The sequence below is a fragment of the Mesocricetus auratus genome, unplaced genomic scaffold (assembly GCF_017639785.1).
Source record: "Mesocricetus auratus isolate SY011 unplaced genomic scaffold, BCM_Maur_2.0 Super-Scaffold_100009, whole genome shotgun sequence".
NCBI classification, from domain to species: domain Eukaryota; kingdom Metazoa; phylum Chordata; class Mammalia; order Rodentia; family Cricetidae; genus Mesocricetus; species Mesocricetus auratus.
In genome coordinates this window covers 1,576,632-1,603,931 of record NW_024429193.1, presented here as the reverse complement: position 1 = coordinate 1,603,931, position 27,300 = coordinate 1,576,632, and the positions used below count along the sequence as shown (strand labels likewise).

The 27,300-nt window shown below is 44.6% G+C and overlaps 1 protein-coding gene and 1 pseudogene across 1 annotated transcript; both read right to left on the bottom strand.

The window, feature by feature from the left end:
* Positions 1-282: 282 nt before the first annotated feature.
* Positions 283-27,280, bottom strand: Cth (cystathionine gamma-lyase). Its single transcript, XM_013123117.3, has 12 exons — positions 27,063-27,280; positions 23,383-23,464; positions 22,657-22,752; positions 21,066-21,175; positions 17,944-18,075; positions 16,035-16,092; positions 15,410-15,487; positions 13,122-13,274; positions 11,593-11,714; positions 9,031-9,083; positions 3,924-4,062; positions 283-869 (listed from the first exon to the last, which is right to left on the bottom strand). Exons 1-12 carry the CDS (start codon positions 27,225-27,227, stop codon positions 861-863), a joined length of 1,197 nt encoding a protein of 398 aa, XP_012978571.1. The 5' UTR covers positions 27,228-27,280; the 3' UTR covers positions 283-860.
* On the bottom strand, positions 11,305-11,409 carry LOC121142517 (annotated as a pseudogene).
* Positions 27,281-27,300: the final 20 nt, after the last annotated feature.

Genomic DNA, 27,300 nt, shown 5'->3' with positions numbered 1-27,300 from the left:
TGTGAGATAAGGAAAAATTAGAAAGGACTCTTGTTGAGGGACAAATACCCCAAATATTCTGGTTTTGACTACAGCTACCTTTACCTTAATAAATTTACTATTTAAGTTAAGAATATGAAAAGTATAAAAATCATCTATGTATGTAATTTGCAACTGATATTAAACTTTAAGGATAAGACTTACTCAGTTACATTTATTAAAATAAATAGAGCTTGAGGCGTCTAGGGAGGCCACTAGAAATTAAAAAGAGCCTAGATGTAGCAAAGAAGTACCATGGAGGGGTGCATTTGATAATTAGGTTTATTTTTAAAAAACAAATATCAAATACAGTCTTTAATCACTAGAATTTCACAGTTGACATTTCAAATATTTGATTTTTGGCTTGTGGTAATTAGATGAAAATCATCACTTTCAATATTTTTTCAACAGGATGGAAAAAGTCACGGTGGATTTAAGATCATTCATTTAATAATTTAACTTCATACAACATCAATAGGGAATTATGACATTGTAAACATTGTAAACATGATTATATCTTAGGCTATGAAAAAAAAGAAAATAATCAGCATCATTAATCCCCCAAACAGCACAATTCTCTCTTCCTTGGATACTAACATAGCAAAATTACCAAAATGACACTGACAGAGCCAACCTGTCAGTTAGGAGAAGATAAACAGAAGACAGTGCTTAACAGGGAAGAATCCCGGAAGGTTGCAACTGCAAAAGTCATTAGGGGCCTTCAAATGTTCTCTGGGGAATTCTGCAAATGCTCCTCAATGGTCCATACAGCTATTGGGAAGATCTGAGTCCCTGGGAGCAGCTCCTGACAGCAGCACTGGAATGCCGGCTTCAATCCAACTTCAAGGGTGCTGTGTCAGAAAACACACAGGAAAACCGTGTCAGTGACCTCCATACTCCCACCATGAGAGCTCATTCTGAGGTCCCAGCACATTCATCCACGGCAGCTGTGCGAAAATGACACCTTTAGAGGTGACAGCGAGGCCATTTTTCTTTAATTTTGGTGATGGTCAGATTGTAACTGGCATGGCTCTAGATTGGGTCTGTGGTGGATGGAGGAAGGAGTTGGGAGTCAGACGCCCGGTACTGTGAGAACCTGAGGTGCCGGAGATGAGACCAAATGTGGGCCAGAAGTCTGAATCATCAAATGTGCTCAGAAAGGTGGATACCATGCTGGGAGATGTTGGGTGGCTTGGGAGCTTTTCTTTCTTCGAGGGGTAAAGACCAGCTGATAGGCTATACTGAAAGGCTCAACAAGGACTCGACAAGTTCACAGATGCTGTCCAGGCCAACACTCATCTTCCTACAAATCTATGGTGAGGCCACTCTTTATAAATACGATGTCACCCACCCTCAAGATTAGACACATGCTGGCAGAAAAGCACGTAAATGTTCACACAGGCAGTGGTGGCACACACCTTTAGTCCCAGTACTCAGGAGGCAGAAGGCAGGTGGGTCTCTGAGTTTGAGGTCAACCTGGTCTACAGAATGAGTTCCAAGACAGCCACAGTTACACAGAGACACTCTGTCTTGAAAAACCAAAAGAAAAAAACGAAAAAGGAAAGAAAAGAAATGTTCACCATCTTTAATCATCAGGGAAATGTAAATCAAAACTACTTTGAGATTGCATCCTACCCCAGTCAGCATGGCCAATATCAACAAAACAAATGACAGTTCATGCTGGTAGCGAATACTCGTCCATTGCTAGTGGGAGTCTAAACTTGTACAACCACTATGGAAACCAGTGTAATGGTTCCTCAGGAAGATGGGAATCAATCTTTTATCATATACTATAAGAACATTTGCTCAACCATGTTCATTGCTACTCTAGTCATAATATCCAGAAACTGGAAACAACTGGATAACCCTCAACAGAAGAATGGATACCATGAAAATGGCACATTTATACAATGGAGTATTAGCCGGCCATTATGAAAGATGAAATCCATGACATTCACAGGTAAATGTATGGCACTAGAAAAAAAAGTCATCTCAAGTGAGGTGACTTAGACCCAGATATGGTTATGTGTATGTTCACTGTTAAGTCATTGACAAGCAAGCTACAAACTGTATAACATAGAGGTTAGATAAAGTGTAAGGGGCTAGGGGGAAGGATAGATCTTCCGAGGCTCTATCCTAGGAAGGAGAAATAGAACAGATAGTTATGGATGGGTGGGGGATGAGGGCTGCAATAGGAGGATCAAACAAAGAGAGGGAAGGAAGAGGGGGACAAGAAAGGGAATATGAGGAGGAACTGCTAAAACTAAGGGTCATTCAAGGGGTTGTATAAAAACCCAACACAGTAAGTACTAGCTTCCTATAATACATATATGAAGGCAATCTACATGAAGTAGCCAAATAACAGGAGAGACAGAGCCCCAACTGGACATGTCTTGTTATCAAATGAAGCTCCCAGTATTGGGAATGGGTTGCATCTAATTGAGTTCTTTAGGGCCAAAAGAGTCTCATAAGAACCCCCAAACAACCCAGGCTATTGGTAGCTCTCTGCAAACTGTCAATAAGGTCCTATTACTGAAAGCAACACTTAGACAACTTACTGATCACAAAGAGGAGGAGTTGGTGCCTACCTAGATACCTATAGACTAGCATTCATAGTACTGGAAGGTTCTCTGCATGCTACCAAAGGAGAAAGGTCAACAGCAACCCAAGCTACAAACCCTTCGCTCTACAAAAGTGACCTGCCTACAAGACGTTCTAGTGCAACAGCAGTACTAAGTCTGTGGGAATAACCAACCAATACCCGATTTGAGTTAAGGGTCACACCAAGACATGGAACCCATGCCCAGTGTTGCTTGGGTGGCCGAGAACCTGACAGGGTAAGGACCTAGAGGAAAAGCAATTACTGCTGTTCTGATAAAGGAACGCATCGATAAAATGGCTCCTCACGACCTTCTGCTGTACTCACAGACCAGCGTCTTGCTTAGCCATCTGAGAAGCTAACCTCCTGCTGAAGATGGGAACAAATATAGGGGTCCACCATGGGTAGACAACACGCAGAGTGAGAAACCTTGGAACGCTCAGCCTTACAAGGGATGTCCTCCATCAAGCCTCCCCTTAAAGCTCAAGGGAAACTGTGGACAAGCCGGCAGGAAGAATGCAAGAGCCAGAGGGGATGGAGGACAGCAAGGAATCAAGGCCTTTTAGACACAGCCGGGCTGGCACATCATGGGTTTGCCACAAATGGGACCCTGGAACTAAGGAAAGCAGATACACGCTCCTATCGCTAAACCCAGAAACTAGCGACACTTGACAGCCACTTGCTAATAAAAAATCAGTTTCCCTCTAAATGAGTCTCATTGGGGAAACAAACCACTCCCCTGCCTCCCCCCCTTTTTTTTTAACCTTATAGGTCCTTTGTGTATATATTATGGCTTCCAGTTTGAGGGGTGTATTGTTTTGTTTTGTGATACAGGGTTTCTCTGTATTGTTTTGGAGGCTGTCCAACAACTCGCTGGGTAGACCAGGCTGGCCTCAAACTCACAGACATCCGCCTGCCTCTGCCTCCCGAGTGCTGGGATTAAAGGCGTGCACCACCAACGCCCTGCTCAGCGTTTTTGTGTTTTGTGCAAACAAGTGTGCTTCTGTGTCTATATGCATTTCTTGTGCCTTTCCTTTGGCTCTTTTTGTTTGGTTGTTTCGTCACATTCCGATTCATTTCTTTGGACTTATTTATTTTTATTACTATTCTTTAGGCGCCCATTTGTTTTCTAACAAGAGACAGAAAGGGTGCGGATCTGGATTGGAGGGGAGGAACTGGAAGGTGTAGAGGGAGGGAATGCTGACTAGAATATACTGTTTGAAAAATCGATTTTCAGTAAGAGAAAAACAGGACGCATGTATACACACCCACGTACATACCACCCATGCCCACACCCAGAACTCACCGCTGTCTTCAGGGCTTGATCCAGGTCTTCCAGAAGGTCCTTTTCATCCTCTAGGCCCACAGAGAGTCGGATCAGCGTGTCACTGATCCCAAGAGTAGCTCTGTCCTTCTCAGGCACAGATGCATGGGTCATGGTTGCTCTGGAAGGAAATGCAAGCAAATTTCATCATTGCGTTATGCTGGTGGGGGCGTATTTCTAGCAAAAATATTGGCAGTTATCCTCAGGTCTCTTTTGGCTCCGATTTTTAAACCTTTATGGTTTTCCAAAGGCAAACAGAAAATAAACAGTTATCAAACCTATCTCTTCTTGTCATGATTTTAAACGAAAACCAGGAGTGCTTATGGCATTACTTACACATCATACAAATGTGTTGAAGACGGCAGTTTGGAACTCAGGTAGGGGAGAGACCAGCTACCAGTGGATTCGACCACCTGCCCAAATGAGGCTTTGCCTGAGACCAAATTGCTCTTACATTGCTCTTTACAAGAAACCCCAGGCCTCTACCAGGCAGCGACAGGCAACGGAAATTCTAGTGCAGAACACAAGGAAGAAAAGCCTGAAGAACATTCCTAACTAGGAGCTGATCGTCTTCAGCAGGTGTGAAGTCGGGCTTCCGTTGCTTCACGCACTGCAGGAAGAACCTGGAAGAAATGAGGTGTCCTCCTCCTGTTAGAGGATGAAGGAGGCACCGAAGAGAAGCTGATAAACCTACCCACGAAAGCTTGGCAAGACGCCTGTGAGAGCCCAAGGGAGGGTCTATCTGAATACACTGAAAGTCACACATAAGGGAGGCTGTGATACCTAGATGCAATGTGTGTTCTCTGCCAGTGTGCTTCTTATAACCCTCAGACCCATGGAAAAAAGCACTTGAGTTGCACAGTACACAAACAGTACCTTCTTTTGTCTTTCTAAGAAAGGTTTTTTTTTTAATTTTTATGTATATGGATATGATTGGTGGGCGGGGCGCAGGATGTGCGTGGAGGTCAGAGGACACATTTGTGGAGTCCATTCTGTCCTTCAACCTTTACGTGGGCTCTGGGATTTACCTCAGGTTGCCAGGCTTACAAAGCAAGTGCTGCCTTTACCTGCTGAGCCGTCTTGCTGGCCCTCTAAGAAAGTGCCTAGGCTGCTCTTGTTTTTTGTTGACTCGACACAAGCTAAAGTATCTGAGAAGAGGAAACCATAGTTGAGAAAGTGCCTCCATAAAGTTGACCTGGATGCAAGCCTGTGGGGAATTTTCTTAATTAATGAGTGGGCTGGGTCCACCCACATCAATCATTGACTAGGGCTAGTAGTCATGAGACATAAGAAAAAAAAATGCTGAGAGAGCCGTGAGAAGCAAGTCAATAAGCAGCACTCCTCCATGGACTCTGCATCACCTCCTGACTCCAGGTTCCAGGGATGGAGGAGAGAGTGACCTGAGCATTGTAAACTGAAGTGAACCTGTTCCTCCCCAAGTTGCTTTGGGTCATGTGTTTATCACTGCAACAGAAACCCTCAGACAGGAAGTTTTTAGATGCTAACAACCTCCTGAAAACACGCTGCCCTGACAGGTTCTTACTTCCCTAAGGGAGCAGGCACACATCCAAACAGTCCAGGGCCTCAGAGAGCAATACTTGAACCACATTCCAGGGCCCTCGAGATGTCTCAAAGGGTAGAGACTCTTTCCACGATAACCTGACAGCCTGAGTTGCACCCCCAGAATCCACGTAGTGTGGGTATAACGTCACAAAGTTGTCCTCTGATCTGTGCTTGCATGCCTTGGCACACACGCCCCCCCATTCCTCCACACACATCGTGCTTCACACACAGTAATAACAAAAAAATTAAGAAATGCATTCCCTCACCGGGTACAGTGACACAGGCCTTTAATCCCAGTACCTGGGAGGCAGAGGCAGAAAGAGCTCTGTGAGTTCAAGGCCAGCCTCGTCTATATAGTGAGTTCCAGGCCAGCCAGAGCTACATAAAGAGAACCCACCTTGAGAAAAACAAAACAAGACAAAACAAATCTCCGCTTCCCTCTCAAAGTAACCTCAGCAGAAGACCCCTTTCCTTAGTCACAGCAGCACCACCCTGTGGGGTGTGCGAATTTTTTTTTTTTTTTTTTTTTTTTGTGAGACAGGGTCTCACTGTGTCGCCCTGGCATCCTGGGACTCCTGTCCCTGCTTCTAGAGTACTGGGATTAAAGGTGCGCACTATCAGGCCAATTATTGCTTTTTGTGTTGTTTTGCTTCAAAGAAAACTTCCATTGTTTTGTTTATAATGAAATAAAATACAGTAAGACAAAAATTAACATGGAATAGGGAAAAACAGAAAGAGTCTAAGAGAAGGAACAAGAATCAGAGACCCACTCATCTGCACACTCACGAGCCCCATAAAAACACTAAACAGGAAGCTATAATACACACGCAAGGAATCTGTAGGGTAAAAGGAGAGAGGAAAGAATAGGTAAATAGAATAAACACAAGCAAAGACAGATTTTTAAAAAAAAGTTTAAGGAAAAGCCTGGACATGACATTATAAGACAAGAAACCTCCAAAGACGCTACTGAGTTCATTTTTCTGTTGGCCACCTACAGCTGGGCAGGCAGCCATTACTGGCTGCAACTTCCATCTTAAAGGTATTTCACAAGCATCAATTAAAGCACGTAAAGTTATTTTAATTAGGGAATACTAGAAAGGTAAGGACTGTGTGAGCTCAGAAAAGGCAAGTCTTCATGGACTTCGTTCCAATAAGACAAAAAACAGAAAACAGAAGAAAATTAAGAAAAGAGGGGAGGAGGGGAGAGCCAGTGCTTAAAAATGTAACAGATGCCTAAAGTAGTCCATAGCAATAGAGACCTTTCTAATGTTGTAATGAGAGCCAGGGCATTAACTCAGGCATCTCCCCCACACTCTCTGAATTGAGATTAAGAAAGGGTAAAGTCCCTGACTAGTTTTATGTCAACTTGACACAGGCTAGAGCCATCTGAAAAGAGGGAGCTTCAACCGAGAAAAATGCCTCTATGAGATTCAGCTATAAGGCATTTTCTTAATTGCTGTTTAATGAGGCAGAGTCCAGTCCACTGTGGGTGGTTACCATCCCTGAGATGGTGGTGACCCGGCTTCTGTAAGAAAACAGGTTGAGCAAGCCGTGGGAACCAGCCAGTAAGCAGCACCCCTGCACAGCCTCTGTATCAGCTCCTGCCTTCCAGGTTCCTGCCCTGTTTGAGTTCCTGTCCTGACTTCCTTCAGTGATGGGTATGATGTAGAAGTGTGAGTCAAATAAACCCTTTCCTCCCCAACTTGCTTTTGATCATGGTGTATCTGGGTGAGACAGTCACAGAGTGTTTTCTAAGGCTACAGAGTTAACGTAGGGTATCTTGGTGGGAGACAAATCTAGTATGCAAACTCTACTTCCCCTCCTCCATATTTCTCCAATCACAACAGTGTTGGGAGGCCCAGAAGGAAGGGTGCAAGCCCAGACTGAAATATCCTTATCCAGTCTGAGGGCTGAGTAAGGTTAACCCAAACCCTAGTAAATCAGGGAACATTGATAGTTAATGAGGAAGTCTTAAAGCCATAAACTTTTCCTCCTCTGAGAGAAGCAAACTGATTGCACACATGAGTGCCCTCTTGTGTTCAGAGACCTTCTCTCCCTCTCTCTCAGACATCTCCCTGAAAGACCGGGGAAGAAAGATGCCACCTGACCACTTCAAATCCTGGCTTAGATATATTTCCTTAAACTTCGCTAGTCAGGCTCTCCCTACAACTGTAAACGGGAAGTATGCTTACACGCAGGAGTTTGGATCTTTAATACAGAGCTTCCAGGACACAGTCATTGCCGAATGTGTACAAAAAATAGCGCAAAAAAAAAAATCTCATGAGAGCTGAGTGTGGTGGTGCACATCTGTAAGCCAAGCATTTGGAGCTACATACAAAACGGTCTGTAATACAATGTCATCCCTGGCCACAGGACAAGTTTTAGAGCAAACGGGGCCATTTGTCCTGCCTCAACAAAGTAAAACCAGAAAACAACAGCAACCAAAATCGTGTTCATTTAATAGCAGGTGAACAAAAAGCACTGATGCCATGTTCCCTTGGTAAGAGCTGTAATTAATGGTCCCATCACGCCAGACTGTGGAATATCCCTTTAAATTATGTGAATGTATGTCACTGTGATTGGTTTATAAAGAAGCCGACTGGCCAACAGCTGGACAGGATGAGGTTATGTGGGAGAACCAGACTAAGGCCACTGGGAAGAAGATGGGTGTAGTCTGAGGAGTCCCAGTGGCATGCAGAGGAAACAGGAGACAAGTGTGCTGAAGAAATGTACCGAGACACGTGGCGAAAAGTAGATAAGACGTATGGGTTAACTGAAAATGTAAGAGCTAGCTAGTAACAAGCCTAAGCTATTGGCCGAGCATTTATAAGTGATATTAAGTCTCCATGCCCATTTACTTGGGAACTGGTGGGCAGGGAAGAAAAAATCTGCCTACCCCGACTGCCCAGCAGGTCAGGCCACAGTCAGCAGTAACCAGTGCCCTAATACCAATCTCATCCTATGGATGCAAGTGTGCTGCAGAATTTGGCAGGATGCATCAGAGTTCTATGCACTGTTAAGTGCACACAGCATCGGAGGCTGAGATCCACCTAAGTCAAGCTCCAACCATGAACCTGGAGTTCCCTCGCTCACTGATGCAAAGTGAGCCCACTAACCACCAGTCCAAGAGCTAAGAATGTTATCAACAGCATCGTGGGACTGTAAAACAGCTCTCACTGTCTGGCGCCTGACTCTCCGATGCACCTACCGGTACATTTTAAACTTGACTTATGACTTTCGTTTGTTCTGTAAAACTATAAAAAAAAAAACCAAGAAGCTGCTTCTACATTGGAACATGGAATTTGGGTTAACTTAATCTCTGTGTTCCTGGGTCCACGTTCTTAACTCCCTGTAAGACGAGAGCTGTGGTTTTACGTCAACAGATGAGAGAGGTCCTCGAGACTGACGCAGCAGCTCAGCCTGAGGCACAACGCAAAGGCAAAAAGGTAAGATAACCAACTATTAAAAATAAAGATTAAGCGAGTGAGACGCAACAATAACCAAGAGGAAACAAGAGCATACTTACGGAAGCTCGGCGAGACTCTCGTATCCTCCCAGGCTCTCAGCCAGAGTAAACAGCTGGCAAAAGAAACAGGAGTTCAGATGGCCCGATAACATAGTGCTAAATTCTGAAAATAAATGTCTTTGATAAAATTTCTCCTGCTCAGGAGGGATGAAGAGTGATAGAAATTGTGATGAAACAAGAATCAGGGGCTGGAGGGATGGCTCAGCGGTTAAGAGCACTGACTGGCCTTCTAGAGGTCCTGAGTTCAATTCCCAGCAACCACATGGTGGCTCACAGCCATCTTGAATGAGATCCGGTGCCTTCTGCTGGCATCTAGCCAGAAGATTGTATACACAGTAAATAAATAAAATTAAAAAAAATCAGGCAAGATACTAAGAAAAAGTCAGAATTAAGTCTAAGACAATTAGATGTACTGCCTTCAAACCTAGGTTGTCATCCTAGGGCTCAGAAGACAGAGCCAGAATGGTCTCTGTGAGTCCAAGGCCAGCCTGAGCAACACAGAGAGACCTTATCTCAGACAACTTTACAAAGGTCTGGGGGTTGCAGCTCAGTGTAGAGAGCTGGCCTGTCTGTACAGGACTCTGAGTCTCATCCTCACAGCTGCAAAGTCAGTCTGTCAGTCAGTAAATCAATCAATCAACAATAAACTGACCAAAGTCAGTTTCCTGCCTCAGCCTGGTTTGGATGATAACTAAGCAATCTGTAGGTATTAAATATTATGCTTAAGATAGATGGTGGCATATAGCACCACCCAGGAGGCAGAGACAGATGGTAGCTACAAGTTCAAGGCCAGCCCGGTCTACATACCAAGTGCTAAGGTTCTAGACTATAGAATGAGTAAGGCCCTGTCTTTTTCTTTTTTTTTTCTTTTTTTTTTTTTTTTTTTTTTGGTTTTTCGAGACAGGGTTTCCCTGTGGCTTTGGAGGCTGTCCTGGAACTCGCTCGGTAGACCAGGCTGATCTCGAACTCACAGTGATCTGCCTCTGCCTCCCGAGTGCTGGGATTAAAGGCGTGAGCCACCAACGCCCGGCGGCCCTGTCTTAAAAACAAAAGCAACAGTAACTACACATATATACATATCATACTTGAATATCATTTTCATGACCTCTAAAACCTAAAATTTTTATCTGCAGGCCTACCTCTCTTGTCTCCCTTTAAATAAATACTTTGGAATGTCTACCATTTTCTAAACTAGTCAATATGTAGCTTTTTTTTTTCTAAGATCTGGTTTCTCTGTGTAACAGTCCTGGCTGTCCTGGAATTCCTATTGTAGACTAGGCTGGCCTTGAATTCACAGAGCCTGCCTCTGTTTTCTGAGTGCTGGAATTAAAGGCATGAGCCACCACACCCGGCTATGCAGCACCTCTCAAATTAGCACCTCCTTCAGTTGCCCAAGGAGAAGGGGAAACTTCTTGGTCTAAACGTTGCTTTGGTTTGCACATGGTTCCCTAAGGTTCCCTGTGTGATGCCACGATGGGCAGGCCCTGCAGAGTAGCATCTCCTGGAGGTGCCACCCTGATTCATGTTCACTGGACCGTGGTGCCTAACATCTAGGACCTTCCTGCTCCTGTCTTCTTGCTCCTGCGTGGATGCGCAGACAGGCAGCTCCAGCCCTTCAGAACTACACGCTGAGTGACCTGCCTTGCTTTGGGTGAGGTGGGTCCCACCCAAGTTCATGGGTTGGAGTCAAGGTCCCCGCAGTGTGATGTGTCTTTAAGAAGTGGGGCGTGGTGGGAGACTTTGAGGCCGCTGAGGGGGAGAGCTAACCGATTGCCTCCAGAACAAGCCTGCCCCCAACTGCCGTTGGCCCTCTTGACTGGTGACTGCTCTTACTCCGGCATGTGATGCCATCTGACACTAAGCCCTCAGCAGAGGGCACAAGGAAGGCACCGCCTGACTCTGACCTTAAGCTTGTGGTCTCCAACAGCCAGTGAAGTAAACCTCTACTTATAAAGTACCCTGTCTCTGGCATTGTGTGATAGTAATAAAAAACAGGCTAATATACTCAGTGTTGGGTATTATAGCAGCAATAAGGACTAAGATTGTATTACAATGCCATAAAATTTACTCCTTTCTTTCTTGTTTGAGACAGATTCTTACTGTGTTGCCTAGCCTCATCTCAGACTTAGAGGATCACATGATCCTCCTGCCTCAGTGTCCCAGGTAGCTATAACTGCCTAACTTTTTTTTTTAGATATATTTATGTTAGTTTTTTTATTACCTATGCCTTTAAATCACAGGATAGAACAAAGGTCATCAATACCATAATCCCTTTATATTCCTTCTTATGTGTATAAAAAATAATTCTGACAGAGGATTTTTTTGCACCTGTCTAATGTGCCTTTGTCCACCAGCTGAACAAAAACATATGCAAGTGCCATATAGAACTGCGTAACTTAATTTTACTAAACTTCTGAAGTTAATACCGCCCTTCCAATCTTAGAGACAGATTTGAGCCAGGAGAGCTTTGCTCTGTCTCATGGGAGCGGCCGTGTAAGCGCAAAGCCGGGAGTGACTATGAGCCGCTGAGTGCTCGTCTCGGAGAAAGAGCCGTGAGCTCACCTTTAGACTCTTGAGAAACGCCTCGGCGTGCCGCAGCGTACCCTTGATGTAGAAACTGACCATCCCCGGGCAGCCCGAGCACTGGCGCTTGACCAGCTCGTGCTGAGGGTGAGAGGGTAACCCTGCAAAGGAAGCACAAACACAATCTCATTCTAGAGCCACACACACAATTCCAAGGGAACAGCTTCGAGTAAGCCTGATAGCGGGGTTACAGACATCTCTTCCGCATCCCCCCACGCCCTGGCCACATCTTTCCTGATGCCAGCGGCATGCGCTCTTTCATTCAGGACCCCCGCACGCCTGGACTTCCTTGTTAACTGCATCCTTCTGGAATTCCGTAGTTAACGCGTTTTTAGGAACCAAGGCTGTCTCCGTGAGGACAAATCCACTTATCTTATTAATAACTGGATTCACAGTCCTAGAGAAAATCCAGGCCCAACAGTTGTTGGATGCCCCTGGAAATACTCAACTGTTGCTGGAGGTTCTCTTGTTCTACCAGGTCCTACTGCTTCGACCCCAAATGAACACACAGATGCTATATTAGTTATAAAACTGTTGACCGATGACTAGGGCTTCTTACTGGCTAGTACTGTCTTAATTATTAACCCATTTCTATTAATCTATGTATTCCACATGATCTTGGATTACCAGAGAATAGTTTGTCGTCTACATGGTGACTGTGTTTGGCAGGCTCTCTCTGCCTACCTTTCCCAGAATTCTCCTCATCCTAGTCCTGCCTGTCTTCCTGCCTCATAGACTAGACAATGTTTTGTTCATCAAGCAATAAGAGAAGCATATATACAGACATGCCCACAACTCAGCCATGAGCATTTAACAAGTGCTACCTGTTCCTTGGAGCATAGATCATAGCCCTTCTCTCTCCCTGTATCCAAAATGTGCCCCCAGCAAGCAATGTTTATACCAAATGACAGGCAGAGATCTGAGCTCATGCATTTCTACTCTGATGTAACCAATTTCCTTGAAGACAAATCTTAACTACTACCCTACACTCATGATCCCATAGCCATGGGATCGAAGAACAAGGTTGCATAAGCCCATGACAGCTTAACTAGTAACCGATAACATAAACTCAAGGGGTGAGAATGAGTCTGCTAACCCACCTAAAAAAGGGTGATGAATTGAAAAGAGCCTGGGAGTGAGGGTGGGGGATTCTGGTGCATTAAGTCGAAGTGGGGTGAATTTATGTCAGATTATAGTGTTGAACAAGTGACTGGCAGGGTCATGAGCCAATCAACCAAGAATTATCCTATGAGTGGAGTATACACAAACCTCAGAGCTAAGAACCACAGAAGCATCTAGCATGTGAGGCTGTTCTTAGCACCTGATATCCACTGACCCCAGGCTAACATCTTATCCTGTCTATCTGCTCTCCACCATGCTCACTTCAGAGCCTGCCACAAGGTGAAAATAACTAATGAACATTGTAAAATTAGAGGAGAAACTCAGAAAGAGTGACCCACACACAGTTTTAAACTAGACAGAGCTGCTTAGAACCTGGGATGACATACCAGGATAAATAACTTTTTCTACCCGGGGATTCGACTCCAGGAAACGGGCCACTGCCATCCCATTCTTGAAGTGTTTCTCCATCCGGACCTGCAGAGTTTTCAGGCCTCGGCAGCAGAGGTAGCAATCAAAAGGGGAAGGAACCGCCCCGATTGCTGGAAAGGGAACAAGTGTTGGGTTAGCATGAAGGTACCACGGAGTCCAGGGGATCGATCCCCGGGTTCTTCTTTTTCAAGACAGTGACTCGGAAAAATCTAGCTATGAAGCTCGGCATTAGTGTTTTGGGAAGAAATCTCCATGTCAAACGGAAGCATGGAATGAAGACAAAAATGCACTTAGAGCTGGGCGATGGTGGCGCACGCCTTTAATTCCAGCACTCAGGAGGCAGAGGCAGGTGGATCTCTGTGAGTTCGAAGCCAGGCTGGTCTGCAAGAGCGAGTGCCAGGATAGGCTCCAAAGCTACACAGAGAAACCCTGTCTCGAAAAACAAACAAACAAAAAAAGTGCACTTAGAGAGACGTGCTATAAATCAGAGAAACGGTTATGTTGTAAGAAAACAAGGTGAGGCTTTGGGCCAAGACAGTCCTGTATGATTCAGTAAAGTGACACATGGCACAGTGTGGGGCTTCACACCTTTGAAAAGCACCACAGAGAAGTCTGCAGTGTGGTCACAACTGCCTCTACACCATCAACTAACACACACACACACACACACACACACCTCATTTCTGTGTTTGAAGCTTTTATGTTTACTCTAAATTATGTGTGTATACATGTATGTATATACGAGTGGGCTTACGTAGGAGCCAGAGGAGCAAGTCAGATCCTGGGAGCCATAGTTACAGGTGACTGTAAACCCTGGCACATGTGTGCTGGGAACTGAACTGAGGTTCTCAGGACAAGCAGCTCCACAGCTCTTGGCGGCTGAGCCCTCTCGTCCCTACTTATTTTATCAAGCAGCCGGTCAACTCCCCTCCTCAATCCCTTTGCTTCTAGAAGGGTATTTGCTGAGGAACAATCCTCTAGCTCACTGTAAAGATTTGTCACTTGGATTGGTTTAATAAAACAATGATTGTCCAGTGGCCAGGCAGGGAGTATCGGTGGGGTGACCAAACTGGAGTTGGGAAGTCGCCAGCCAGATGCAGAGGAAGCAAGATGAGAATGCCACACTGAGAAAAGGTACCAAGCCACGTGGCTAAACATAGGTAAGAATTACGGGTTAGTGTAAGTGTAAGAGCTAGCTGGTAATAAGCCTGAGCTACTGGCTGAGGGTTTACAATTAATATAAGCCTTTGTGTGGTAAGTTAGGAAGCAGCTGCCAGGTATTTGGAGTTGCTGGTAGGACAGTGACTTCCGCCAATAGGTATTATAATTTTTAATCATGTCTGTTTCTTATCTGCCAGAGTGCAGTGATCACCTATATTTGAGGCAAACTGAACAACCTACCATGGAAAGGTATTTAATATACAGTAAGGTGTATGTTTAGGTCTTCAGTACTACTCACACATAACCACCATTCCCCCGGGGGCTTATGTACATGAAAGCCAACATTTCAGTGTTTAAAACAAAGCCACCGAGTCTTAAAAACTCACTACAGTTTTATCAATATTGTTAAGCAAATAACAGAATTCACTCCTTCAAGTCATGTCATGAAGTCATAAAATCTTGCTATGCTGAAACTCTATTTATTTATTTGCTTGTTTATCTGAGACAGGGTCTCACTTTGCTAACTGGCTTGAACCTCACTACATATGTAGGCCAGGTTGGCCTTGAACTCTCAGAGATCTTGCTGCCTATGCCTAGCCATCAAGTGCTGGGTATAACTATGATTTTATAGTCTTTATTTTTCCCTTCTCTCTCTCTCCTTCCATGTGTTATAATTTTCTGTGGAAGTACAAATATCAAATGTAGTCTCTGGTGGCATAACAAGAATCCAGGCTTAGGGGTCTGGAGAGATGGGCCAGTGCACAAGAATGCTTGCTGTACAAGAATGAGGGCCTTGAGTTAGGATCCCAGCACCCAAGTAGCAAGCTGGGCATAGTTGTGGGCACCTAGAACCCCAGCGCTGTGCTGGACAGAGGCAGGAGGATCACAGGTACCCAGACACAGGTTTGAGTAGTGAGCCTGTCCCAAACGACGAAGGTGGAGGGTGTCTTCTTGTGGGCTGTACACACACACGCCACACACACACACACACACACACACACACACACACACACACACACACACACACACACCACACACACCACACACACATACAAGAAGCCCAGGCTCTTGACCACTCACTCACAGTTCTGCAGGAAACGAAGCCGATCGTTGAGGTCATCAGAATTCACAGACACTAAGCCCATGACAACATCACTGTGGCCTAAAAACCGAAACAAAAACACCACCATCAATACCAATTGGTGCTTATTCTCCATTTCATAATTTCCAAGCCCTGAATTCTCTCTTGAAAACATCATAAGGGGAAAGGCTTATTATCTTTGAACATTTAGGCGGACTTTACCCAGTTTTATAGCAGTGACTATATCAAAGCAGTAAAGTAAAAAACCATAGAAAGAGTCCATGTGTCTCCAAGCTGCCAGCAAAATGAAAGCATAACCCCTTACAGGAAACTCTATGAGCCGCAGATGCAGTTTTGTTGATGAGAAATGAAAATTCTGAGTATGGGGATGTACACCCCAGTGCCTGGGACATAGGGAGATCAGAAGTTCGAGGCTAGCCTTGGCAAGTAGCTAGTTCCAGACCAGCCTCAGCCACATTACAATCAAAGCGCTTCTTTTTATTTTACTTTTCAACACAAGTCACAAATAAATCCTACACAACAGCAGAAGGGGCCAAAATGCCAAACCTTGCTACCATCATCTATTTGTGGTGAAGAATGTTTAAGATGCAGGCTACGATCATCTTACCATTCATGTATTTTGTGGCAGAACACATGCAAATGTCAGCACCCAGAGCCAAAGGTCGCTGAAAGAAGAAAAGAAAAGGCATTTTTACTTTAAATGAGAAACCATCTGGAATGCACCTGTCTATCTACTTGTATCTGTTGCCTCAATTCATCTCTACCCACACATTTTCAATATTTTCTAAGATCACGAGTCTGCCTCTACATTCCCTTCTACCAAAGAAGCATCCAAAAGAAAAAGAGAAAACAAAAACAAACAAACAACTAAAAAATAGACTGGGATCAGACTCCGAAGGTGCAACCTGCCTGGAAACAAAAGGCAGACCCAGGCCAAGCCACCCTTCACCTTTCTTTGCGGTTGTTAGCTGGCCCTGAGTTTATTGCCTGCAGCAGAGACTCATGCATTTTATGAGTCGTTAAACAGCATGGAGCAGTTTATGAAAGCGTCTAGCAATGTCTGTGCCAAGTGAGTGCAAAGTACTTTGCTTAGATTTTTAATTGTTAAAACCTTACAAGGTACAAGGTGATGGTTAACGCTTGATCCGGCCTTCCTGATTCCTAATCACTCTTTCATTACACTAGTTTTGACAAGTATAAAGTCACAAAGAAATCTGTTGAGGCAGGAGAGAAGGCTCAGCATGACCTGAGCTCAATCCCGAAAACCTAAAGATTGAAGTAGAGAACAAAATCTACAAAATTGTCCTCTGACCTCCACATCCACACTACAGCACAGACACATACACGTACGAATGAAAACGGTCTTCAAAAGGAAATCTGCCCAGATTATTCTCCTGCGCTAAGGTTGCTGCCAACTGATCAGCCTTACAAAGTCTCTCTAGGGAGCTCACAGTAAGTTAGAACACCCATGGCTGTGGGTGGAATGTCTGTGTCCCCCGCGTCACATGTTGAAACTTAACGGCCATGCCACTAGGAGTCAGGACTCTGGGTGATGAGCACCGGATGACAGACCCACTATGAAAGTATCAGAGCCCTACCAGAGTCCGAGAGAGCTGCCTGGATTCTTCTCCCATGAAACTTGGTCCTGCACACACTTGCTGGGCTTGGCCTTAGAACTGTAAGAAGCCAAGTCCTGTTATGAAGCCACTCAGATGACAGCACCGTGGCACAGCAGCCAAATGGGCTAAGTCGTGACGTAAGACAGGTGAAGTAGAAATTCCTTATTTTACATGGATTGATAACCAACACTCAGTCATGACATGGAAGGCATTAGAGATACAACCACCTAACAAGCCATGTCTTCACGGGCTTCATATAACCTAGCAGATCAGGAAGGGCTGCCTGGACGATGTTCTAAAATCTCAGGCTTGTGTGGAGAAAAGAAGGGCTACAACAAAAAGCAAAATCCCCAGATTCTAAGGACCAGCCCAACCCTGTAGTAAGGAGTTCAAGATCTGAATTCCTAATGGTTACTGGTGTCTCACCCCACATAGCCAAGGCAGGGTCACTGTTATAAATTTGCTGCCGAATATCTTCTTGATTCAGATGGGGCTCCCCCAAAATGATCAAAGAGGCAAAGAAGCCAGGTAACCTCTCTTAACTGCTATAAAGGACTCTGCTGCTTCTGAGAGATATAGACTCTCTGAGAATTTGTCCACCATGTTTCTGTCCCTAGTGCCTATTCTTAGCAATTATGGCCTGGCAAATGTGTTTACTCCAATGCTTGGGGCCCACTGTTCCCAACAAAGCCTCCAAGGAGATAGTAACACAGTTTTGAGATATTAACTAATGCAAAAAAATAAAAAGGCCAAATCTGATTCTATCTCTAATCAATAGTATTTTGATATACAACTACTTTGAGTTTAATAATGATTTTACTATAAAGTAGTCCTTCCTTTCCTAATTACAGATAAACCTGTAGTTTGTTAATCATGGAAAAAAACCCTTCCTTTTACCTGGAAATACGAAGACATGAAAGTGTTATCTACAACCAAAATGATGTCTCCGTGCTTACGGACGATGCGCGCACAGGCTTCGATGTCAGTTATCTTCAAGGTTGGGTTTGTGGGTGTTTCAATCCAAACAAGCTACAGTAATTCAGCAAACAACAATATGTAAAAATATACCACACACATATACATCTCGCAAACCACAATGTAGAAGGATGCTACTACTTCCCATACTGGAAAGGCTTAGACAATGAAGGTGGAATGGTTAGGTTTGAATCTGAGCTTTCCCTATAAATTGCTGATAGGCTACTGCTCTGTAAATACCCTTCTGTCTTCCTCAAGTCCTCATCTGCATAAAAAGGTTGGTGATATTTATCTTACAGAACAAAGACATAATATCTGTTCTCAACACAAATAATATAGAATATATGAAAATACATCCTCACTCTGGGGAAGTAGTTCAGTAAAGACTTTGCCTAGCATGCATGAAGCCAGGGATTAATCCCAAGCACTTCGTAAACCACACTCTGGAGGCTGAGGGGTGATGCCTATATTCCCAGCACTAGAGTAACAGAGGCAGACAGGTCCAAGGTTTACGGTCAGCTGCACAGAGTCTGGAATATAAGCAGCTCTACTCTATACAGGCTGGAATTTTCATTAATGAGAATTACACCCAGCACATCAAGGACACCCTCAGAGTTAAATAACAAGTGCACTAGAAACACTGCACTTGAGGAAGTGTATTAGGGTGAGGAAAAGAAGTGGCAGCCATGAAGAAAGCTAGGTTCACTGACAGAGCTCAGATGTGCTGCAGCCCAGCTACGGCATGCACCCTCAACAGGTGCATATGCTTTGAACTGTACAACTTACAGCTTTTCTCTTATAAGAACCAATGACTTTTCACTACCTACGTGCACAGACAAGAAGTCTAGTTAAATACACTCCCTGTCTGGAAGCTCACTATTAAAAAGTAGTTTTAAGTCAGGCGTTGGTGGTGCACACCTTTAATCCCAGCACTTGGGAGGTGGAGGCAGGCGGATCTCTGTGAGTTCAAGTCCAGCCTGATGTACAGAGCGAGTTCCAGGACAGGCTCCAAAACAATTCAGAGAAACCCTGTCTCTAAAAACAAAAACAAAAAACAAAAAAAAAAACAAAAAAAAGTAGTTTTAAAATCTTGATTTACATAAAGAGCTATAAAAATGACTCCTGGGTAAGAATGCTAGATTCTCATCTAGATAATTTAAAAATAAGCAAAAATGAAAACAAGTAACCAAGTACAAAATAGGTTTTATGTGGACTTTAAAAACTGACTACAGAGGCTGGAGAGATGGCTCAGTAGTTAAGAGCATTTGTTCATGAGAAGACCAGGGTTTGATTCCCAGCACTCACATGGTGGTTCCCAACCATCTGTAATTCCAGTTCTAAGGGATCCAACACCCTCCACAGGTAGCAAACATACACATGGTGTAACATATGTGCATGGAAACAAAACACTCATATGCATAATATATATGCATACATATATATCTTCAAAAGCAGAGCCTGTACTTCAGGGGAAAATATATTAATTCAAGTGCATAGATGGGCCAGCAGATAAAATTGTGTAAACAAAATTTATCATACTCATGATCTAATTTCTTCCCTTGGGAGGTCTCAGACCAGCTATTTGAATAAACCCTTTTCTCTCAAGCAACATGAAAAGACAACTCCCTTGAAAACAAACCTTATTATCGGCCCCAGGGCTAATCTAGAAAGAATTGCTTGTGTGAAAGAGCTCTGCCTTTTAGCATTCGCTACCACATGAGCAGAAAGGTTCACTCATAAAAGACACTGGCCTTTCACTCCTGAGGAATTTAAATGAGGTCCCCAAATACCACATCCGATATTCAGGAACAAATACCTTCTACAGCACACAAGCTTCCCAGGGCTGAGATCAAAGTCCCTGGACTGACGGAGTCTGTAGTCTTTGAACGATGCTATGCTTTGGTATCTTGGTATGTCTGAGAACTACGTACTCTTGAATTTAAGTCTTAAAAAAAACATTTGGGTGGAACTGAGAGATCAAATCCACAGTAGCTTCTAATACAATACACATAAAAAATTAAACTTATTTTTAATTTTTAGGGGTGACCTGCCCCTAAAAGACAAGTGTCACTTTTAAAAGGCCACACCTCTCTGGAACTCTCTCCGGGATAGGGTTAAGAAACAGGCTGTGCTGTGACTAAACCTAATTTATGGTACCCGGCTCATTCATTCTCTTTGTCGTGTATACAACGTTGAACTTAACAATACAACGTTGAACTTAACAATACAACGTGAAACTTGGGAAAGACTGGTATCTCCTTTGTTCTTGGGATTGCTGTGGGGTTCACTTCAGAGAGGCTCCCTTGGCTCCCCCCACCATCCTTTTCATGGCAGCCATCGGTCCCTGTGTGTCTCTCTCTGCCTCTCATTCTTATATGAACACGTGTGGGTACCTAAGGAGGACAAAGACATCAAATTCCCTGGAGCTGAAGTCACAGGCAGTTATATGGGCTAGGAACCCAATGCCGGTGCTGGGAACCAAATTCAGGTCCCCTGCAAGAGCATTACACGCTCTTATCCACTGAACTGTCTTTCCAGCCCCACCCCCTCCATGGTTTAAAGAGAAAAAAATCTCTCTTTCCTTTTAAGGCCCTGCTATATGGTTTTTAATAACATATTGTGACTTGTTTGTTTGTTTTCGAGACAGGGTTTCTTTATGGCCTTGGAGGTTGTCCTGGAACTAGCTCTGGTAGACCAGGCTGGTCTCGAACTCACAGAGATCCGTCTGCCTCTGCCTCCCGAGTGCTGGGATTAAAGGTGTGCGTTACCACCGCCTGGCTCACATTGTACCATTTTATGTCTAGTGCTCTTTTCTTTCCACCTACCTCAAGGACCAATTGGAATTCCACTTGTGAATTTGTGTGTGCACTCCAGGTAATTATGCTTTTCAAACCATGGAGACTCTAGCCTGTGTCGATCTCGGTGTTTCTAACAGCTTCGATTAAAAAGTCTTTTTGGATTTAAATTACAACCTCTAGTGAACAGAAAGGATGTAAGTAAGGCAGAACGGGGAAAACGGACAGAATCAAAAGGCAGCTGGTTACCTTGGTTTTCGGTGTAATCGCTTCCTCTAGCAATTTGGTTTTGGAACACTCCACAAAAGAAACCTTCAGCCCAAATTCTGATGCCACCCTCCTGAAGTATCTGTTGGTGCCTGAGGCAGAAGACAGTAGTCAGATAATACGCAGAGAACACGGTGTCAGGAAGTGTCCGTTCTTTGCAGACCTGACCACACCCATAGCGAGAACTCTCCAAAAACAAACTGCTACTGAAAGCAAGTTCGCTGTAGCTAAGCAGCATGGTTATTTGACATACCACAGGGTCAATTAAAATAGACGTGATACACATAGGTGGCAAGGAGCAGAACCATCTCTCCCAAGTCCCCTGTCTCTACTCTTCCAACACAGAATAGTTTCCCTGACACAGTGTCGTCTGTAGAAATCTCTGCATGTACACGCATGTATGTTTAAAACAGGGACTCAGTGCCAGTGGTCCCAACTGATACCCATACAACACAATTCCTGCTCTTAAGGCTCAGGAACCATTACAGAAGACTTAGGATAGTGACAGCCAGAAGAACGGGAAGTTTGCTGTGAGATTGCATTTCCTGGAAATGTTGAGAGGCTCAACAACATGGCTACCTACCTAACCAGGACCTGAAAACCAATGAAAACCAATGGACATGTTAACACGGGGAAGGGAAAAACCCATGAGGCCGCAACCTTAGACAAAGAACTACAGACAGTTGGAGAATGCCGAGAGAAATGGTCTTCCCCAGAGAAAAGCCTCCCTGTTGGTTATCCAATACTCTAAAATCATTAACATGCAGGTGACATTATATGGACTGAGCAAGTTGTATTTACATATTTAGGAATACATACACATACATATATACATGTGTACATACATGTAACAACAATCAAAGAAAAAGAGACCATGGATTTGAGAAAGTACGGGTAGAAGGTTGTGTGTGTGTGTGTGTGTGTGTGTGTGTGTGTGTGTGTGAATGGGAAAACTTGAAGGGAGGAAAAGGAAAATGACGTAATCATATTATAATCTTTTTAAAAATGTATTAAAAAAGACAGTCTCCCTGTAGCCCAGTTGACATCAAAGTCACTATCTAGACAAAACTGGCCAATTCATAGAAATTCTTTCTTAACCTCCTGAATGCTAGAATCACAGGCACAAGCAACTATTAGCAGTTTCTTCATAGTACTCGAGTCTAAAAACATCACTGGTGAAATGCACGGGTCAGAGACTCGGGCCACCAACCACGGCAACCTGAGCTTGATACCAGGAACCACACGGTGGAAGGAGAGAACTGACTCTCCAGAATTGTTCTATAGAGTTCACGGGCACCATGTGGCCTCTCAGTGTGCCTGGTATATGTGTTGTGTGTTCAGGAGCAAGGCTGTGGTGTGTACGAAGGCTGGTCAGGTCCTGTATCCTTGTTCCAACACTTCAACACGTTCTTATCAGACAGGCCCTTTTGGAACACGGAGTCTGAAACCCATAGAGGTGCCCGCCACACTAGAAAGAACAGAGCCCCCGAACTGGCAATGGTGTCCACGTAATTCAAGTCTCATTGCTGTCTTGGTACTGGCAGGCACACCCTGGGAGGGAGAGGGCACCTACCACCATACACTTCATCCATACAAATGACTTCATCTCCAGCTTTTAACAGATGGGTGATCGTCACGGTGGCAGCGAGCCCCGAAGCAAAGGCCAAACCTACCATAAAAAGCAAATTCAAATAAGCAAAACCGAACAAACAAACAAAAAACCCAAGCCCAAAACCCAAACTCATAGCAACATCCTAGTGCCATTGGCACTATGGTTCCAAAGCTGCCACTCCTTAGAGGTCCTCTAATTAATGTCATAATATCCCTTTCTGTTTGGAAAAAAAAAGAAACTTTTAAACCCCTTTGTTTACACACACTCTCAGACACACAATTGACATTGAGACTTCTTCTCTTCACTGCTCTGATCATATAGCATCGCTTATATGGAAAACACAGAGAGATGACTTAACCAGAACACAATAGCAAGGAAAGGTCCTGGGAGTGAATCCCTTTCCTTTGAGAGCATATTATCAAGGATTTCTGGTTTGGTGAATGAGCCATAGTGACAGCCATAGAGACGAGGGGTGTAATGAGCTTTGCCATTCTGCTCTGTCCCTATGCACTGCTAACTGGTGAGGACACACATCCAGGCACCAGCCGAAGAGCAAAGCCAAAGGCTTCACTGTTTTAGGAAAGTGGGAGTTTGGAGTCAGATCTCTTATTTTCTACCTCCCGTGCTTCTGTGGTCCCTAGACACCTAAACAGAATCCAGCTTTCACTGTAGATGCAAGTCTCTTACAGTGTTTTGCCCCGTCCAGAGCGGCCACTACTTTCTCCAAGCAGTTCCTTGTGGGATTTCCAGAGCGGCCATATACAAAACCCTGAAAGTCAGAAGAAGAGGAGGAAGAGGATTTATTCATCATCTTAAGAGCTCTTGGTTAGCATCAGAGCCCAATGAACACATGGCCACAGCGACAGACCAATCCCACCATAATGATTCTCTATTACCATAATGATTCTCTATTACCATGGCACAGTTTGGTGTAAGACACAAGTTTGGAGGCATCATTGTGGCTCTGGCCGTATGTAGAGCTCAGAAGATGGCCAAAAGGGGAGCTGGAGAGATGGCAAAGAGGTTAAGGAGGCTTACTACTCTTTTCAGAGGACCTACGTTCAATTCCAAGAATCCACATGTCAGCTCACTAGGTCTGGAACTCCAGTTCCAGGGGATCTAATGCTTTCTTCTGGCCTCCACAGGCATTGCATGTGTATGGTACACAGACAAACATGCAGGCAAAAACACCTATATACATAAAATTAAAATGAGTAAGAGCGATGTACCTACCATGGGTTAGAACGATATGCCTGCCATTTACTCGCTTGGTGCTAGTAGGTAATTGACTCAACATTCTAGTGGTTTGAGGTTGGAAAACAAAACACATGTGTAGCTGCAAAATTGTGAGGATAAAATGGAGTAAGGCACATATTTCCTGTACATGCACCCTTGACGTGTGCTAACCACTAGGTGAGTGGCAGTTCATAACATTGGCACGGCATTGCAATTATGTCAGCCTTGCCCTTCCCTAATAAGATGGATGTATTAGGAAAAGGGAACCGCATGAGTCTAACCTGTGTTTCCCTTCCCAAGACGCAAGTGACGCGAGTCCGTTTAGCACACAAGAGGGTTGAACACGTCATTCAAGGGCTCAGGGTTCAGACATTATTAGCCCTACTAAAATGACTCAAAACCATAGAAGGAAATAATTCTCAGTGAAGATCCTCTATGAGTTGCTGCATAAAAATCTTGTGTCAGAGCCGGGCGTTGGTGGCGCTCGCCTTTAATCCCAGCACTCGGGAGGCAGAGGCAGGCGGATTTCTGAGTTCGAGGCCAGCCTGGTCTACAGAGTGAGTTCCAGGACAGCCTCCAAAACAATACAGAGAAACCCTGTCTCGAAAAACCAAAAAAAAAAAAATCTTGTGTCAGGCTCCCTTTATACTGAAGAGTCATTTAAGCATTTTATTTAGCCTTGTGACTGACCTACATGGAGAAAAGTGAATCCAAATGTTGTAATGTGAGGGTTAGAGCCAATCCTAGGATCTGAGCTGGTGTGATCACACATACACCTGCAATCCCAGCAGAGGCAAAGTCGGATTCGTGAGTTCAAGGCCACCGTGGGCTACTTAGAGACACACTGTCTCAAACAAACAAGAACATCGACACTTTTCTCCCCTTGGCTTATACAGCATATCACTATTCATACCCTTGCTTTGGACTCGGAAGCTTCTAGTATCAGTAATAACAATTTTTAAAAGTTTTCCCTTGTATAGATAAACTGGGCATACATCCCTCACAGGGCTCCAGCTGTCTTCAACACCCACCACTATCCCTGGCTGCTAAACTCTCCAAACCTCCTCCAAAATGAGCAGCCCCATGTTTCATAAATATTCATGGACGTGCAGATAACTAACATCCTGAGTAGGAGATGTTTCATTGGCAAACTACCTTGTGCATTCCATGGCTTTTCAAATGGAACTAAAGGTTTCTGAAACTTCTCATTGCTGCGGTGCTATGATCTTCTGGAGATTCTGAGCACATACTGCATTTAACCAACCCTGCTTGCTCTCTGAACCACTTAAACATTAATACCATACTGGAACGCTCAGTTTCTACACACTGTTCCATACAGGCAGCAGGCCTACATAGGAGGGTGCCACCACTTGCTTGGAGGAGTTGGTGTATGTATTTGGAATCACCAGCTAGGAGTATCCTAACCTGCTATAGTGAATGCCCTTGGAACTTTACCTCACAGAACAAAGGCTGTTTGAAAGAACTTTACTTGACTTACAACACACAAAGGCAGTTTCCAGAATAGTCAAGACCTGGGAACATGCAGCAATTGCCTTACTAACTGTTGTCCTCTGAACTTTGGGCAACTTTTAATACATCAAGACCCATCTAGTAAACCACCAGAAAAGAAGATGCCATGAGATTCACAAGACTGCATCTTACAGGCTTTACTGGTCACTAGTGTCTGAGTTTGGGGGTCAGTTTCCTTTTCTGTAAAAAGGATTTAGCACCTACCCTCTGACCTGGATGCTATAATCAAATGGAAATAGCGAGACATGAAGATTGCAAACAACAAAGTACTTCTGAGTGGTGAGTGTGTACCACATAGTTTACAACAGCAACAGCTTATATGGTGTGTTCTGTCATTATCCCTGTTTACACAGGGTCAACTCAAGGCTAGGGTGGGTTAAATAGCTTCCTCCAGGTTACCCAGACAGAAGAGCTGATGCAAGAATTAAAACCCTTGCACTCTTAATCACAGAGTCACACTGCTTAGATCAGTGGTTCTCAACTCCATGTGGTGACCCCCCAACCATTACATTATCTTTGTTGCTATTTCATAGCTATAGTTTTGCTACTGTTATGAATTGCAATGTGAATTCCTGATATTTGAGTCCTGTGAAAGGGTCATGGTGACCCACAGGTTGAGAACCACTGTCTTAGATGATGAAACGGCTTGGACTATTAGCACAGCTGTGATGCAGCACCGTGCAGCCAGATGCAGAAGAGAGGGCTTCAAGACAAATTAAAGCCTAGCTTCACTGATCATGAACCTCGGTAGCCGCAGGTTACCCAAGCGCTGCTAATCCTAACTCTCAGATATCTCAATCTGACACTGAGACCTTACCTCAGGCTAGGTTCCTTCTCGTTAACATTGGATGAGACTACGGGTAACACTCAGAGACTCTGAGTATGCAAATGGTGTGTAAGTATTCCGTAGCTGTTGACTGAACACATTTATCAGAACTGATCTTCGTTCTCTAGGACGTTCATCATTTAGTGTGCTGAGGACACCATATGGATTATGGAACGGAACTGAGGTAGTCAGGTTGGTGACAGCACCTTTGCCTGCTGTGATCAAACACCATGATCGAAAGCAATTTGGGGAAGACAAGTTTCCTTCGCTTCCCTGTAAAGGTTCATCATCGTGGAAAGCAGGTAGGGCAGGAACTTGGGGGCAAGAGCTGATGCGGGCAGCGGCTATGGAGAAGCGCTGCTTACTGGCTTGCTCACCCTATTTACAGAACTCAGGATCGCCAGTTTGGGGGTGGGGGACAGGGGGTCCCCCAGTCAAAATGAACTGAGTTCTCCCCCACTAATTAGGGAGATGCCCTAAGTGACCTGCCTGCTTAGCAGCCTAATCTTCGGGAGGCACTTCCTCAACTGAGGTCCCCTCCTCTCAGACAACAACAGCTCGGGTCAAGTTGATACAAAGCTAGTGAGCACACCAGCTGAGCCACCTCGCCAAGGACCCTCGTTTTTCAAAGGAAGACAGGGATCTTCGTTGCTACAGAATCCATCAAATTACAACTCTGATTTTTTTTTTTTTAAATCGCACGCAGAGACCACCCCCACGAGTCCGGAGCGCTGTCGCGGTCCGCCCAGTCTTCCCTGCCCGCCCCGTCGCTCACCGAGGATCCGTCGGGCGAGTCCTGCTTGAAAGTGGTGGACAGAGAGATGGGCAGCACCACGGCGCGTGACTCCCACTGGTCGGGATCCTGCGCCGTGTGGATGGCCTGCGTGGCAAAGTGCGGGAAGCCGGGCAGGAAGCCGCTCGGGGAGGCGTTCTTTTGCATGCTGGGGTCCGGGGACTGCAGGACTTTGCCGAGTGTGAGACCAAATTGGAGGCTTTCAAAGCTTCGCCTTTAT

Coding starts and splice junctions, on each gene's coding strand:
- Cth (XM_013123117.3), bottom strand. CDS start 27,227: ATGCAAAAGAACGCCTCCCCGAGCGGCTTCCTGCCCGGCTTCCCGCAC. Junction 18,076..21,065: donor CGATTACACCGAAAACCAAG/GTAACCAGCTGC, acceptor GAATTACTGTAG/CTTGTTTGGATTGAAACACC. Junction 4,063..9,030: donor GAGAGTCTCGCCGAGCTTCC/GTAAGTATGCTC, acceptor ATTTCCTTCCAG/AGCAACCATGACCCATGCAT.